Raw genomic sequence first — 14,224 nt, 5'->3', positions numbered from 1 at the left:
CTGACCAATGGCAGGACGCCTTGGGGCGCTACCCGCCCCACCCCCCGATTGACGGCCGCTCCGACCAATCGTCGGCGGCACGAGCTGGGTGTAATGATTGACGGCACGCCAGGCCAATCGAGTTGGAGAGATGGCAGAGACCCACCAATCCAAGATGTGAAGGGGGCGGGTTCGATTACCTTCCTCTGACGTATTTTGATTGACGGAGGGGTTGACCGCTCGGGCGGAACGGGGGCGACCGTGCCGAGGGCGGGCCGGCTGGGCGGAAACCGCTCCCTCACCCAATCGCAGCCACAGGCGGGACTGACTGACGTATGGTCAGACCAATCATATGAAGGAATCCGTAAATTCAAATCTTTTCCATTCTGTTGGGGATTCCGCCATCTTTGGCGTCAACCGCGGTGACGTCGCTTGACAGACAGCGACGCTACCCAATTAGCATGAGAGCACGCCGTGGGATTGCACAATCGGATGCGGTGGGTGGAGACGTGGGTAATACAGTAGTGTTTACAATCACAGGAACTAAACTGAAAAGTCTTGGGATTTTTCAATGTTGGTTGTAATTAACTCCTGGCCTACTTTCGTCAAAAAAAAAAGGAATGCTGTTGAAATCATCCTCAATGAATAGGCCGCGCCCCTGAGCTCACCGGACCACGCCCTTTGGAGGCTGCCCCAGTGTCTGCTGGGAAGTGTAGTTCATTTCCGCCACCATCACCCCACTGCCTCCTAGGCCAGGCAGGAGGGATTAGAGTTACAGAGGGACAAAGTGCAGAAACTAGGGGTGTTCTTCTCACTTTGAGATTTGCAGACGGCACAAAAACACAAGTGTTGTGAACTGTTAGGAAGGATGGTGATAAACTTTATTGGATGTGGGTAAGGAAGTGGGTTAAGTTAAATGCAGAGAAAAGTGAAATGGTGTGACTTGGTAATGTAGAAGGGTTGACAAGACGTATAGAATCATTGAATTTACAGTGCAGAAGGCCATTCGACCCCTCGAGTCTGCACCGGCCCTTGGAAAGAGCACACCACACCTCCACCACATCCCTGTAAACCCACCTAACCCAAGGGCAATTTAGCATAGCCAATCCATTTAACCTCCAATCCACCTAATCTGCACATTTTTGGACCCCAACTGTCACATTATATATTATTGATATGGACACATTCTCCCCATGTCTGCATGGCTTTCACCCCCACAATCCAAAAGATGTGCATTGCAGATGGAATGGCTATGCTACATTGCCCTTTAATTGGAAAAAAAAAATTGGATACTCTAGATTTGCATGAGGAAACTAAATGTATTATTTCCAAATTTGCAAATGATACAAAGTTGCATAGTTGGGTGAGCTTGGAGGAGGATGCAGAGATGCTTCAGCAGGATTTGGGCAGGCTGGGTAAGTGGACATATGCATGGCAGATGCAGTACAAGGCGGATAAATGTGAATTATCCGCTTTGGTAGCAAAAATAGGAAGGCAGATTATTTGAATGGGTGTAAATTGAGAGAGGTGGGTACTCAGAGACCTTGGTGTCCTCGTTGCTGAAAGTAAGAGCACAGATACAGCAGGCAGTAAAGGTGGCAAATGGTATGTTGGCCTTCATAGCAAGACGATTGGAGTAATGGAATAGGGGTGTTTTACTGCAATTGTGTAGGCCATTGTTGAAGTCACACCTGGAGTATCGTGTGCAGTTTTGGTGACTTTATCTGAGGAAGGATGGCCTTGCTTTGGTGGAACTGCAGCGAAGATTTACTAGGCTGATTCCTGGGGTGGCAGGACTATCATATGAGAGACCAAGTCGTTTGGGATTACGTTCATTGGAGTTTAGAAAAGCGAAAGAGGATCTCATAGAAATTTATAAAATTCTAACAGGAACACTGCAGTATCAGGAGGACGTGGCAGCTTTGGAGAGAGTACAGAAAAGGTTTACCAGGATGTTGCCTGGTATGGAGGGTATTAACTTTGAGAGAGGGGCAGCATGGTGGCGCAGTGGGTAGCACTGCTGCCTCACGGCATTCAGGTCCCAGGTTCGATCCCGGCTCTGGGTCACTGTCTGTGTGGAGTTTGCACATTCTCCCCATGTTTGCGTGGGTTTCGCCTCCACAACTCAAAGATGTGCAAGGTAGGTGGATTGGCCACACTAAAATTGCCCCGTACCTTGAAATAATTGGAAATAATACTCTAAATTATTTAAAAAACTATGAGAAGAGATTGTATAAACTGGGCTTGTTTTCCCTAGCGAGACGGAGGCTGAGGGGCGAGACGGAGGCTGTGGGGCAACCTGACAGAAGTTTATAAAATTATTAGGGGTCTAGATAGGGTGAAAGATTGGAGGCTTTTTCCCCAGGGCGGAAATGACAATTACAAGGGGGTACAAGTTCCAGGTGAGGGGGGTGCGGGGGGAGGTTCAGTGGAGATGTGAGGGGGAAGTGTTTTTTTTTTTTACACAGAGGGTCGTGGTGGCCAGGAACGCACTTCCAAGTGAGGTGGTTGAAGCAGATACGTTGGTGAACACTTATCTGGATAGGCACATCAAAGACGGGTATAGAAGGATCCAGGCGGTTCGTCTAGATAGGACACGTGATCGGCACAGGCTTGGAGGGTCGAAGGGCCTGTTACTGTGCTGTATTGTTCTTTGTTTTCTTTCTTTGTTTGATTAGTCAAGGTAAATTCAGAAAGAATGTTCACAATGGTGGGGGAGCCCTGCCAGAATTCTTCAAGCGCCGGGCATGCCCAGAACATATGGACATGGTTCGTTGGACTCCCTGTACATCTCACACACCTGTCCTCTACCCCAAAAAACTTGTTAATTCTTGCCATCGTCATGTGATCCCGGTGCACCACCTTAAATTGAATCAAACTGAGCCTGGCGCATGATGCGGATGAATTCACCCTGCCCAGGGCATCAGCCCTCAGGCCCTCCTCTCACTTGCCCTTCAGCTCCTCCACTGAGGCTTCCTCTGCCTCCTGCAGTTCCGTTTCAATGTCCGACACCTTCCCCTCTCCTACCCAGATGCCAGACACCACCCTGTCCTCTATCCTTCGCGGGGGTAACAGCGGAAATGACCCCACCTGTTTCTTGAGAAAGTCCCGAACCTGGAGATATCTGAAAGCATTTCCCAGGGGGAGGCCAAACTTCTCCTCCAGCGCCTGCACGCTGGGGAAAGTCCCATCTATAAACAGGTCCCCCATCCTTCTAATGCCTGCCCTATACCAGCCTGGGAACCCCCCATCTACCCTGCCCGGAGCAAATCTGTGGTTGTTCCGTATCAGGGTCCAAACTGAGGCCCCCTCCTCCTTCCTGTGCCTCCTCCACACTGACCCCAGACCTTCAGTGCCACCGACACCACCGGGCTTGTGGTTTACCGTGCCGGTGAGAAAGGCAGCAGTGCCGTTACTAGTGCCCCTAAGCTGGTGCCTTTGCATGACGCCGCCTCTAGCCACCCCCAGGCCGACCCCTCTTCCATTACTCACTTCCTAATCATACATTACAGCGCAGTTAAGGCCCTTCAGCTCTCGATGTTGCACCATCCTGTGAAACCCCTCTAAAGCCCATCTATACTATTCCCTTATTGTCCATATGTCTATCCAATGACCATTTGAATGCGTTTAGTGTTGGCGAGTCCACTACTGTTGCAAGCAGGGCATTCCACATCCTTACTACTCTCTGAGTAAAGAACCTACCTCTGACAACTGTCCTATATCTATCTCCCCTCAATTTAAAGCTATGTCCCCTTGTGCTAGACATCACCATCCGAGGAAATAGGCTCTCAATCATGGCCACATTCGCCGCCCAATAGTAGCTGCAGAGGTTCTGCAGTGGCCAAACCCCCCCCCCCCCGGCCACGCTCCAAGAATACCCTCTTGACTCGCGGGGTTTTATTTGCCCAGACGAATCCCGTGATAATCCTGTTTACCTGCTCAAAAAAGGATTTGGGGATGAAAACGGGGAGGCACTGAAAGATGAACACAAGAATCTGGGAAGAACCATCATCTTCACAGTCTGCACTCTTCCCACCAGGGAAAGCGGGAGCATGTCCCACCTTTTGAAATCTCCCTCCTTCTGCTCTACCAGCCGAGATAAGTTGAGCTTGTGTCAGGCATCTCAGCTCCTAGCCACCTGTATACCTAAATATCGAAAGCTCCTCTCGACTACCTTGAGCGGGAGCTGCCCCAGTCCCTCCTCCTGGCCCCTGGCGTGGATTACAAACAGCTCACTTTTCCCCATGTCCAACTTGTACCCCGAGAAGCTCCCAAAGTCCCCCAGTATCCGCGTGATCTCCCCATTCCCTCTAGCGGGTCCGAAATATACAACAGCAGGTCGTCAACGTATAGAGAAACCCGGTGTTCTTCCCGCCCCCCACAGACCAGCCCCCTCCAGTTCCTTGATGTCCTAAGCGCTATGGCCAACAGCTCAATTGCCAGGGCAAATAGCAACGGGGACAGGGGGCACCCCTGCCTCGTCCCTCGGTGCAACCTGAAATACTCCGACCTCAGCCGGTTCGTGGACACGCTCGCTACGGGGGCCTGATACAGTAGCTTGACCCACCCTATGAATCCCTCCCTGAATCCAAACCCATCCAACACTTCCCACAGGTACTCCCACTCCACCCTGTCAAAATGATGTGGAGATGCCAGCGTTGGACTGGGGTGAGCACAGTAAGAAGTCTTGCAACACCAGGTTAAAGTCCAACATGTTTGTTTCAAACACTAGCTCTAGGAGCACTGCTCCTTCACCTGAGGAAGGAGCAGTGCTCCGAAAGTTAGTGTTTGAAACAAATATGTTGGACTTTAACCTGGTGTTGTAAGACTTCTTACTGTGCTCACCCTGTCAAAGGCCTTCTCCGCATCCATTGCAGCCACTACTTCTACGTTCTCCCCCCCCCCCACCTCCCACTCCGAGGGCATCATAATATTCAGGAGTCGCCTCACATTCGTGTTCGGTTGTCTGCCCTTAACGAAACCAGTCGGGTCCTCCTCAATCACTCCCGGGACACAGTCCTCTACTCTGGTGGCCAGAATCTTTGCCAGCAATTTGGCATCTACATTCAGGAGTGATATCGGCCTGTAGGGCCCACATTGGAGCAGATCCTTCTTCAAAATGAGTGAGATCAGTGCCTGCGACATTGTCGGGGGGTGGGGGTGGGGGTGAGCTCCTCTCTCCTTCGCCTCGTTAAAGGTTCTGAGCAGGAGTGGGTTCAGTAGCTCTGAGAACATCTTATAAAATTCTACAGGGAAGCCGTCTGGACCCGGGGCCTTGCCCGACTGCATACTTGCCAGCCCCTTAACTACCTCCTCCAGCTCAATCGGGGCCCCCAGTCCCTCCACTCGCTCCTCATCCACCCTTGGGAACCTCAGCTGATCCATAAATTGCTTCATCCCTTCCCCTCCTCTCGGGGTTTCTGACTCTATAGCTTCCCATAGAACTCCTTGAAGACTTTATTGATCCTCTCTGGGCTCAACACCGTGTTACCTTCCTTATCCCGCACTCCCCCGATCTCCCTGGCTGCCTCCCTCCTGCGCAGTTGATGCGCCAGCATCCTACTTGCCATCTCCCTATACTCGTAGACTGCCCCTTTCACTTTCCTCAACTGTGCCCCCATCTTCCCCGTGGTCAGCAAATCAAACTCCGCCTGTATTAAAATCCCCCCCCCCAATAATCAAGTTACTTGACTCCAGGTCCGGGATCTTACCCAGCATGCACCTCATGAACTCCGCATCATCCCAGTTCGGGGCATACATGTTCACCAACACCACCCGGGCCCCCTGTAACCTGCCACTCACCATTATGTACCTACCCCCCTTGTCGGCCACAATGCTCCCCGCTTCAAACGCCAACCGTTTACTCACCAAAATTGCCACCCCTCTGGTCCTTAAGTTGAACACCTGGCCCACCCATCCCTTCCTTCCTTTACCTCGTCTGGTCAGCAAATTTTAAGTGCGTCTCCTGCAGCATGGTCACGTCCGCCTTCAACCCCTTTAGATGCGAGAACACACGGGACCTCTTGACCGGCCCGTTCAGGCCCCTCACATTCCACCTGATCAGCCTGGACGGGGGGGTTGACCCCCCCCCCCCCCCCCCCCCCCCGCGCGACCGACTAGACATCTCCCTTTTTCGGCCAGCCACGTACCCGCGTCCCCCGCTCACTCCAGCCCCCACCGCCGGAGGTCCCCCAGCCCCGACTCTCCATCCATCCCCAACAACTGGCTCCCCTTCAGTCAGCAAAGCAGCAACCCCCCCCCCCCCCCCCCCCCCCCCCGGCCAAGCACCCGCCCAGCACTGATTTTCCCCCCCCCATTGCGCTTCCGTAAGTCAGCTGACCCCGGCTGCTCCCGCCTCTATCTCCAAACTTACTGTTGTCTCATCTTCTGGGCCCCCCCACTCCCCCGCAGGGTAAGAGGGCAAGTGCCATCCGGATCCTTCCGGAGCGCCGGACAACACAGCCCGGACATTACCCCGCCCCCTGAAACAAAAAACAATGACTGAGAAGCAAACAAATTTCAATTCTACAAATAGTCTTACACCAGGCCAACCCTCGATTACACATCCCCGCCAACGCGTTTCACCCACGTGCAGCTGCCCCTTAGTTCAAGTCCAGCTTTTCATGTCTAATGAATGTCCACGCCTCATCCGGAGTATTAAAATAATGGTGCCTGTCCTGGTATGTTACCCAAAGTCTCGCCGGTTGCAGGAGCCCAAACTTCACCTCTTTGCTGTGGAGTACCGCCTTAGCCCGGTTGAATCCCGCACGCCTCCTCGCCAGCTCAGCTCCCAAGTCCTGGTATGCGAATGTAATGCGAATCTTGCCGTTCTCTCACTTGCTGCTCTGCTCCTTCTTTGCCCACCGCAGGACACGCTCCCCGTCTGTAAAGCGGTGGAACCTTATCACCATCACCCTCAGTGGTTTGTTTGCCCTCGGCTTCCTGGCGAGGACCCTAGGCGCCCCATCCAGCTCCAAGGGCCGCGGGAAGGCCCTCGCGCCCATCAGCGTCCCCAACATCATGGTCACATACATGATCGCGTCCGCCCCCTCCACTCCTTCAGGGAGGCCCAGGATCCGCAGATTGTGACCTGTATTCAAGGTCATCCAGCCTCTCCTGCCGTCTTGTGTAATGCCTCGTGCGCCTCTACCCTTACCGCCAGGCCCAGGGTCTCGTCCTCGTTCTCAGACACCTTCCTCTTCACCTCCTTGATTGCCTTCTCCTGTGCCTTCTGGGCCTCCACCATCTTTTCCATGGAGGCCTTCATAGGGGCCAGCATCTCCGATTTTAGCTTCGCAAAACAGCTCCTCAAGAAGTCCTGCTGCTCTCTGGCCCCAATGCTTCTCGATCTGCGCCGGCCGCCATTTTGTCCTCCCCGGCCCGCACTGTCTTCCTCCCCGCAATTGCACATTTTACAGCCCCGCTCCTGGTTCCCTCCATACACCACCAGGGGGAACCTCTCCAGCGTCCGTTCCCACGCCGGTACCCGCCCCACAAGTGCCACCGCCGCTCCGCTAAACGGCCCAAAATCCCGGTCCCGGCGGGAGCTGCCGTGTGTGCGCGACCTAGCTGGTCATGGCCACTACCGGAAGTGGAGTAAACCTTTTATGACTGAGGTGAGGAGAAATTTCTTTACCCAGAGAGTGGCAAATCTGTGGAATTCATTACCAGAGAAAGTAGTCGAGGCCAAAGCGTTGTGTAATTTCAAGAAGGAATTAGACATAGCTCTTTGGGCTAAGGAATCAAGGAATAAGGGGAGGGGGGGGGGGCGCAGGATCAGGGTGTTGGAGCTTGATGATCAGCCATAATTATAATGAGTGGCGGAGCAGGCTTGAAGGGCCAAATGGGCCTCCTCCTGCATCTATTTTCCATGTATGTTTGTGTGTAAAACCTAGCTTCCTTACCTTGACTGGCCCATGTACGACTCCAGACCCACAGCAATGTGGTCGGCTTTGCAATGGCTGGGCAGGGCCATTAGGTGTGGGCAACACGGCAGCGATGCCCACATCCAGGGAATGAATGAAGAGGAATAAAATGCCTGTTTTTGCTTTGGGCAAAGAAAGGAGTCAAGAACACCAGTGTGCGAGAATGAATCGAGAAAGTGCTGATTAGTTGGCTGACTCACGCTATCTGGGAAGGAGGATCTGCTCAGGCGAGCCGACACGTCGACTCCAAATATTCATTATGCAGATTACTAGCAAGTCATCCTGTAGTGTAAATTATGTGCTCCCAATCAGGGACGGGTAAGAAAATATGTTTGCTCATGTTCCAATAACCAAATGCTAAAGTAAGGCAGTCAGTACAATGAAGAGAGGCCAGACATCAGCTTTAGTTAATATTTTAGTTGCAGGAAACCATTTTATCACATGATCTTGCATTTACATTCCTGGAAGAGAAGTACTCAAACATAGTTTGTATCCCAGGTCAAGTCTTTTTTGTCTAACACTCAATTCTATACAATCAGCTTTTTAAAACTTTAAAAAAAAAATCTCCTTTGAAAGGGCCCATTTATGCTAACTATAAATCATCAAGGGTTAGAGTGTCTACACTACTCTAAGGTTCACCTAGTAGAATGGAGACCCTTTGAACTAGGTGCCAAAAAGCAGATGCATTTTTCTTACAAAAACCATGAACATTAGACCTCAATATAATTATAAACTTAATATTGTAAAGAAAACATTGAATTACAGGATGTGTTACAAATCAGATGAATGTATTTCGCCAACTCAATTTTAATTTGCTTGGGTTAATTTTCCCACTCGGGTGTTCAGAATTGCCTTTGAATAGTGATGGACCGCCGGTGAGCAAGCACTAACCAGCATTGTGCAATCTGTTGCTTAAAACTCGCTGATAAATAGTTTACCAGCACAGTATCAAATAACTTTTCTTACTACACACAGGTACCAGAAAAGCACAGTCAACACAATGAAAAGGGATGGAATTTATCTTACACTGTTGCTGTAACACCTTAGTGTCAACAATATTCTTTTAAAGTTTTATGACTAGCTTTGATTGGAAAATACTAGTGCCTGTTGGCACCACTGCCATAATCTGGGTAGCCATAAAGATGTCCTGGTAACATTACAGACTTTCATTCCTGCCACTGTTGACTGCAGTGTGTCCATGATTAGTGGACTGGCAGTCTCCTCCTTCAGATAACAGGCTGCTTATAAAAGCTTCACGGAAGGAGAGAGCTAGAGAGAGTTTGAGCGGAAAAATAAAAGTGGTCACTTTGGCTCATCAGGTTCTACAAAAAGCCAGCAAGTTACAGATTCGGCCAAAGGATGGGATTGTGGCCTGGTGTCTTGGGTTCGCCACAGAATTTATTTGCTGAGCTCTTATTGCAAGAACACTGCAATGAGAAAGACCACTTTGCCATATCTTCTCCCCTCTCTTTCCAACTCAAAAGGAAACACAAAGCAGTAATGCAATCATTTTGGGAATACAGTACTCCCATCACAACTAGATTGTCCCGTTACAAACAATAGAGCTCTTGTGCAGTCACCCCTATTATTAAACTTCACCCACAAAACCATTACAGTCTCAACAAGGCAAACAACCAAAATATAGTTCCAATATTTAAGAATCCCAGCCAAGAGGGGGGTGGGAGCAGGGTCATGTGCGATGCAGCAATCTAGTTTGATACCTTTGTACAACTTCGTACAACTTCTTCAACCAATGGGTTTAATGGTAGCAGCAGCAACAAGAAAATGTTAAGAGAACTCAGTGCATTAGAACATGGCTAGTAGAAAACGTTAAGGAGCGCACGAGCCACACCAGACAATGGTTTCGCCAAGGCAGTGGGGTGCCGGGGAGGGGGGCTTTATATTATAAATTTGTCAATATTCATCCATCGGTATGTACTTCCTCCACCTAAACCTGCCAATGAATTCACGGCCACACTGGAGTATTAGGGCCTTGCAACTCACATGTGGCAATTAGGAATCTTCATAAAAATTAACCGTGCCAGGTTAAAAAAAAAATCCAAGATCCATATTGACCAATGCAGTGTCCTAGATTCATTACATTTCAAATGAGATGGTTCACTTGGATTTGCATTCATTGAGAGTTTTCCTCCTTCCCCCAACTAAGATATTATTTCAGTGCACCTTGGGGATGTCTCTACAGTCAAATTTTATTACCCAATATTTTTTTTTAAAAAAGGACTCACACTTCCCACAGCATGGTGGAACAGTCATGTGCAAGTGCAATTCTACTTTCACCAGAAAGATTAAAATTGCCTGTTTGTGAAAGTGGATATAAAAAGATATGGATGGGCTCGTGTTGCTAAACAACGGATAAGAGATTTTTTCAGTAGTGCAGTTTACAAACGCACCAGCTAAACCTTAAACCACATTACAATGACCAATTTAGTAACTGGAGTTGGACCATTTTTCTGCTGCATAAAGTGATGACTGACAAAACATCAGCTAGTTATTCATTTCTTTGCTGTTTGAGAGATGTTACTGGGACAGAGGGCTGCCACCTATGGCTACATAAAAGTTACCATACTCCAAACTGACATGTATAAGCATCTGACAGAAATATTTATATCGTAAGAAAAACAGGATTACAATACATCGATGAAAACCACTCCGCTGTTTCTACAGGATTAGATATAATCATACACTTAAATGGTACTGGAAGATAAATACTGAGTTTGCCATATCTCCATTATTGGTTCCTTTTCTTTCAACCCTCTCCTGCCCTAAAGCCATGCACAGCTCTTCAAAGATTTAAATTTGTTACAAAAAAAAGTGATAAATAAAAAAATTCAGGACAACGAAAAGGGAAGTTCTCCACGTCCAGAGAAAAAGAATGAACTGTGTTTTATCAGATCCCCATCTGACCATGGGCAGAGGGTGTAAAATACACCCACTACCTTGTGTTTAGATATTTTGTTTGCATTAGAGAAAAAGGACATAATTCAAAGAATGATCAGAAGTTGATAGTTTAAGTTAAAGGTGAGAATGCAAATGAATAAATGATTATGACAGTAAGTACATGTTCAAACTTCCCCCTGAAATTTAGGGTACATTTTCACAAGGAATTGGTCATGATTTCTTTGAGCATTTACAGCACCCATTAGATGGCATGCACAATACCACTGTACCCATTCAACCCAAACTTTAAAGGGTAACATAACAAAGCAGAACAGGATGAACCATTAAAGTCCTCACCAGCTCGAACAACCTGTTGTGAAAGCATTTACCAATGTCTGTACACACATCTTAGCAACAGGGGCACGCAGCACCAAGCCATGGCAGTCAATGCCAACATGTTACCAAGCAAAGGAGTTGCATTTGGATAGTGTACACAGAGCATCAGCAGAAATGTTTTCACCTTGGCAGCTAACCTACCCAGATCTACAGAGCTGATATGAATGGAAATCATTCTGGACATGCTTGGGACGAAATTGAAAATTTCCTTTTGCAAGCTACTTCCTGCCCTCCCACTTGCATAAGTGAGATTCCAATATTCGTGGGAGTCTAGACGTGGTGCAACATTAATATTGCTCACTTATTACCACGTGCATACACAAGACTGGATTTCAAAATAATTATCCTATAGGACAGTCTTTATTGGCACCCATCCATATGCTCATATCTCACTGGAAATATAGAATCAGGTTAGAAAGCAAGGATTTTAAGGATCTGTTCCAAAAGGACACAATTCATCAAATTGGTTTGTATGTCAATTCCCTGCATTCTAATTTCATGCAAGCTCTTCATGGGCATGTAGGGCACCAAAATAGGCAAAGTAGCATTGACAACAGTAATTAAAATGCGTACTTAAATTTTTCATCTTAATGCAGAGCTCAAAGAATTGTGTTTTTGGGAGAAGACAGAGAAGGGCCATAAAAAGCGAGTTGAGGCAAACTGCAAAAATAGACAATTTGGGGGACAACCTTTTGGATGCAGTTGGAGCCATGAGGGGAAGGGAGCGTGGGTTGGGGAAGGGAGCGTGGGTTGGGGAAGGGAGCGTGGGTTGGGGAAGGGAGCGTGGGTTGGGGAAGGGAGCGTGGCTTGGTGAAGAGGAGGTGAAAATAGGAAAACAAGCTTGCAGGAAAACCTGAACCACCCTCGAGCTTTCCTCTCATCTCTTCACTGTTCACATACTCAATTTTATTTTCAGATATAATAATAATTTTTTTTTTTTTTTAAAAGCCAAGTTGGGTGCGGTGGGACAGGGGGAAGAGCAAAACAAACTGTGGGGTGTGGGTCAGTATCGCTAAACTTCTACTAGTTGCTCCTCACGGGATGCAGCAGGAATCGTTCAAGATGAATTAAGAAGAATGGAAGCTCTCTCTTGCTCACCTCCACTTCCCAACTCATTCCATCCCGAGGAGACCCTATAGGCAAAGAATTGGGGAGGTTTCTGGTGTTCTGTTCAATTCAAGATTTTGTTCTCAATTAACATTTAGGAAAATGATCTGCCAACACAGAGAAGTTTATACTCAAAGGCAATGAAGCATTCCAACAGTACATTGCCCCAGTAGTTTGCCTTCTTCCCCACCCTGCTCTTGCCTTATCTGTTGGGTACATCCCTATTATAGAGTATTCTATCTTTAAAATTTAGCAAGCCTAAGATCCAATTGAAGATTACCAGGAACTAATTTAATAATTTAAGAGTTTAGAGGATTTGTACCAATATGCAGGAATTTGTTTTACTATATAATATATATTTATATATAAAGTACATTTCAATTCAGATTACAGTCCTCGCTGAAAACATACAATAACCTGGTCTATCTAGTGTTTGGTCAGTGTGATTTGTCGGGGGTTTTTTGTTTGCACACAACTGTTGTCTCACGAAATCCTGTAAAAGTTCAACTCTCTGTAATCCCAGTCACGATGGTCTCTCATTAGAAATCGCAAGTGTTGCTCAAACGGAATTATGACAGGAAACGGCTCAATTTTTCCATGGTTTTCAATTTGTACTTGCACTGTCTTTCTCCTGCAAAATAAAAACAAAAATCCATAAACCCATTACCACAGGAGACTGTGAAGGCCAAATCACTGAGTGTCTTCAAGACCGAGATAGAAAGGTTCTTGATTAATAAGGGGATCAGGGGTTACAGGGAGAAGGCAGGAGAATGGGGATGAGAAACATGGAAGCCACGATCGATTGGCGGAGTAGCCTCGCTGGGCTGAAGGGCCAGATTTTGCTTCTGTATCTTATCATCAAATCAAATTACAAACTTGACAAGAAGTAATAAAACAGGTTCACTAGTTAGGTACAATAGGGCCACCCCCAACATCCCAAAATATGAGCCACAGGTGAAGCTCGCTGTTTCACACTGCTGCCACCATCAAGTCAAAAAGACATCCTGCCATCACACATGTGGCCCATCGTAAGTGGTATCGGCATTTCAGTGCCGGTGTGATGTTAGTTAGATAGGCCTTGCATCCCAAAAGCTGGATGGAGCGTATCAAACAGCACGTCTCTTCAGCAGTTTGCAATAGACACCGTACCCAACCAGCCCGAGTTTGCCAAACACAAAAGCAGTGTTCAACATGCGATTCTGCAATTGAGAATTATTTAGCAAATGTTTTCCAATGAGCTAAAATATTACACTGACAACCAATTTAAGATCTGTCAGGCTCGCGGTATGGTTCACTTATACAAGCTACATGTAGTAATATACAGGGCCTTATGCTTTGCAGACGGAAAGAACATGCACACACATTGCACCTTTTTCAACTAACTAAAGCCATTCTCTGGTTCATTCCACAGCGCAGCACCTTCACCAATCAAAGTCAACCTGCCTGTCTTGAATTTAAACAAAGCTTAGCAGTTATTTGTCAGTCATCAGTTAACTGGTGCATTCTCCATGGCAACACTGTCACTAGAGTTCACTTGCCAAACAATGAATGCTCTCATCTCATTCAGTATAAAATGTTGTTCACTTTACATTTGGAATTCTAGGGCAACACGGTGGCGCAGTGGTTAGCACTGCTGCCTCGTGGCGCCGAGGTCCCAGGTTCGATCCTGGCCCCGGGTCACTGTCCGTGTGGAGTTTGCACATTCTCCCAGTGTTTTGCGTGGGTTTCGCCCCCACAACTCAAAGATGTGTAGGGTAAGTGGATTGGCCACGCTAAATTGCCCCTTAACTGGAAAAAAATGAATTGGGTACTCTAAATTTGTTTTTAAAAAAAACATTTGGAATTCTTGCAGAATGTCCAAATTAGACCAAAACTAAAAGCTTCGACAACATGCATATTTCTTCAGCAATACCGGTTCA

General features: G+C 47.7%; 1 protein-coding gene across 2 annotated transcripts in view; it reads right to left on the bottom strand.

Annotated features, from left to right (window-relative positions):
* Positions 1-8,306: 8,306 nt before the first annotated feature.
* canx (calnexin) overlaps positions 8,307-14,224 on the bottom strand; it is a 70,259-nt gene continuing 64,341 nt past the window's right edge. For both annotated transcript variants that reach the window (XM_038796215.1, XM_038796216.1), the window contains exon 15: positions 8,307-12,936. In XM_038796215.1, coding sequence (XP_038652143.1) covers positions 12,910-12,936 — 27 coding nt within the window. In that variant the 3' untranslated portion in view covers positions 8,307-12,909. The remainder of the gene's footprint in view (positions 12,937-14,224) is intronic.

The sequence above is a fragment of the Scyliorhinus canicula genome, chromosome 4 (assembly GCF_902713615.1).
Source record: "Scyliorhinus canicula chromosome 4, sScyCan1.1, whole genome shotgun sequence".
Classification (NCBI taxonomy): domain Eukaryota; kingdom Metazoa; phylum Chordata; class Chondrichthyes; order Carcharhiniformes; family Scyliorhinidae; genus Scyliorhinus; species Scyliorhinus canicula.
The sequence above is the reverse complement of the archived record's forward strand: the minus strand, read 5'-3'. Positions and strand labels throughout refer to the sequence as shown.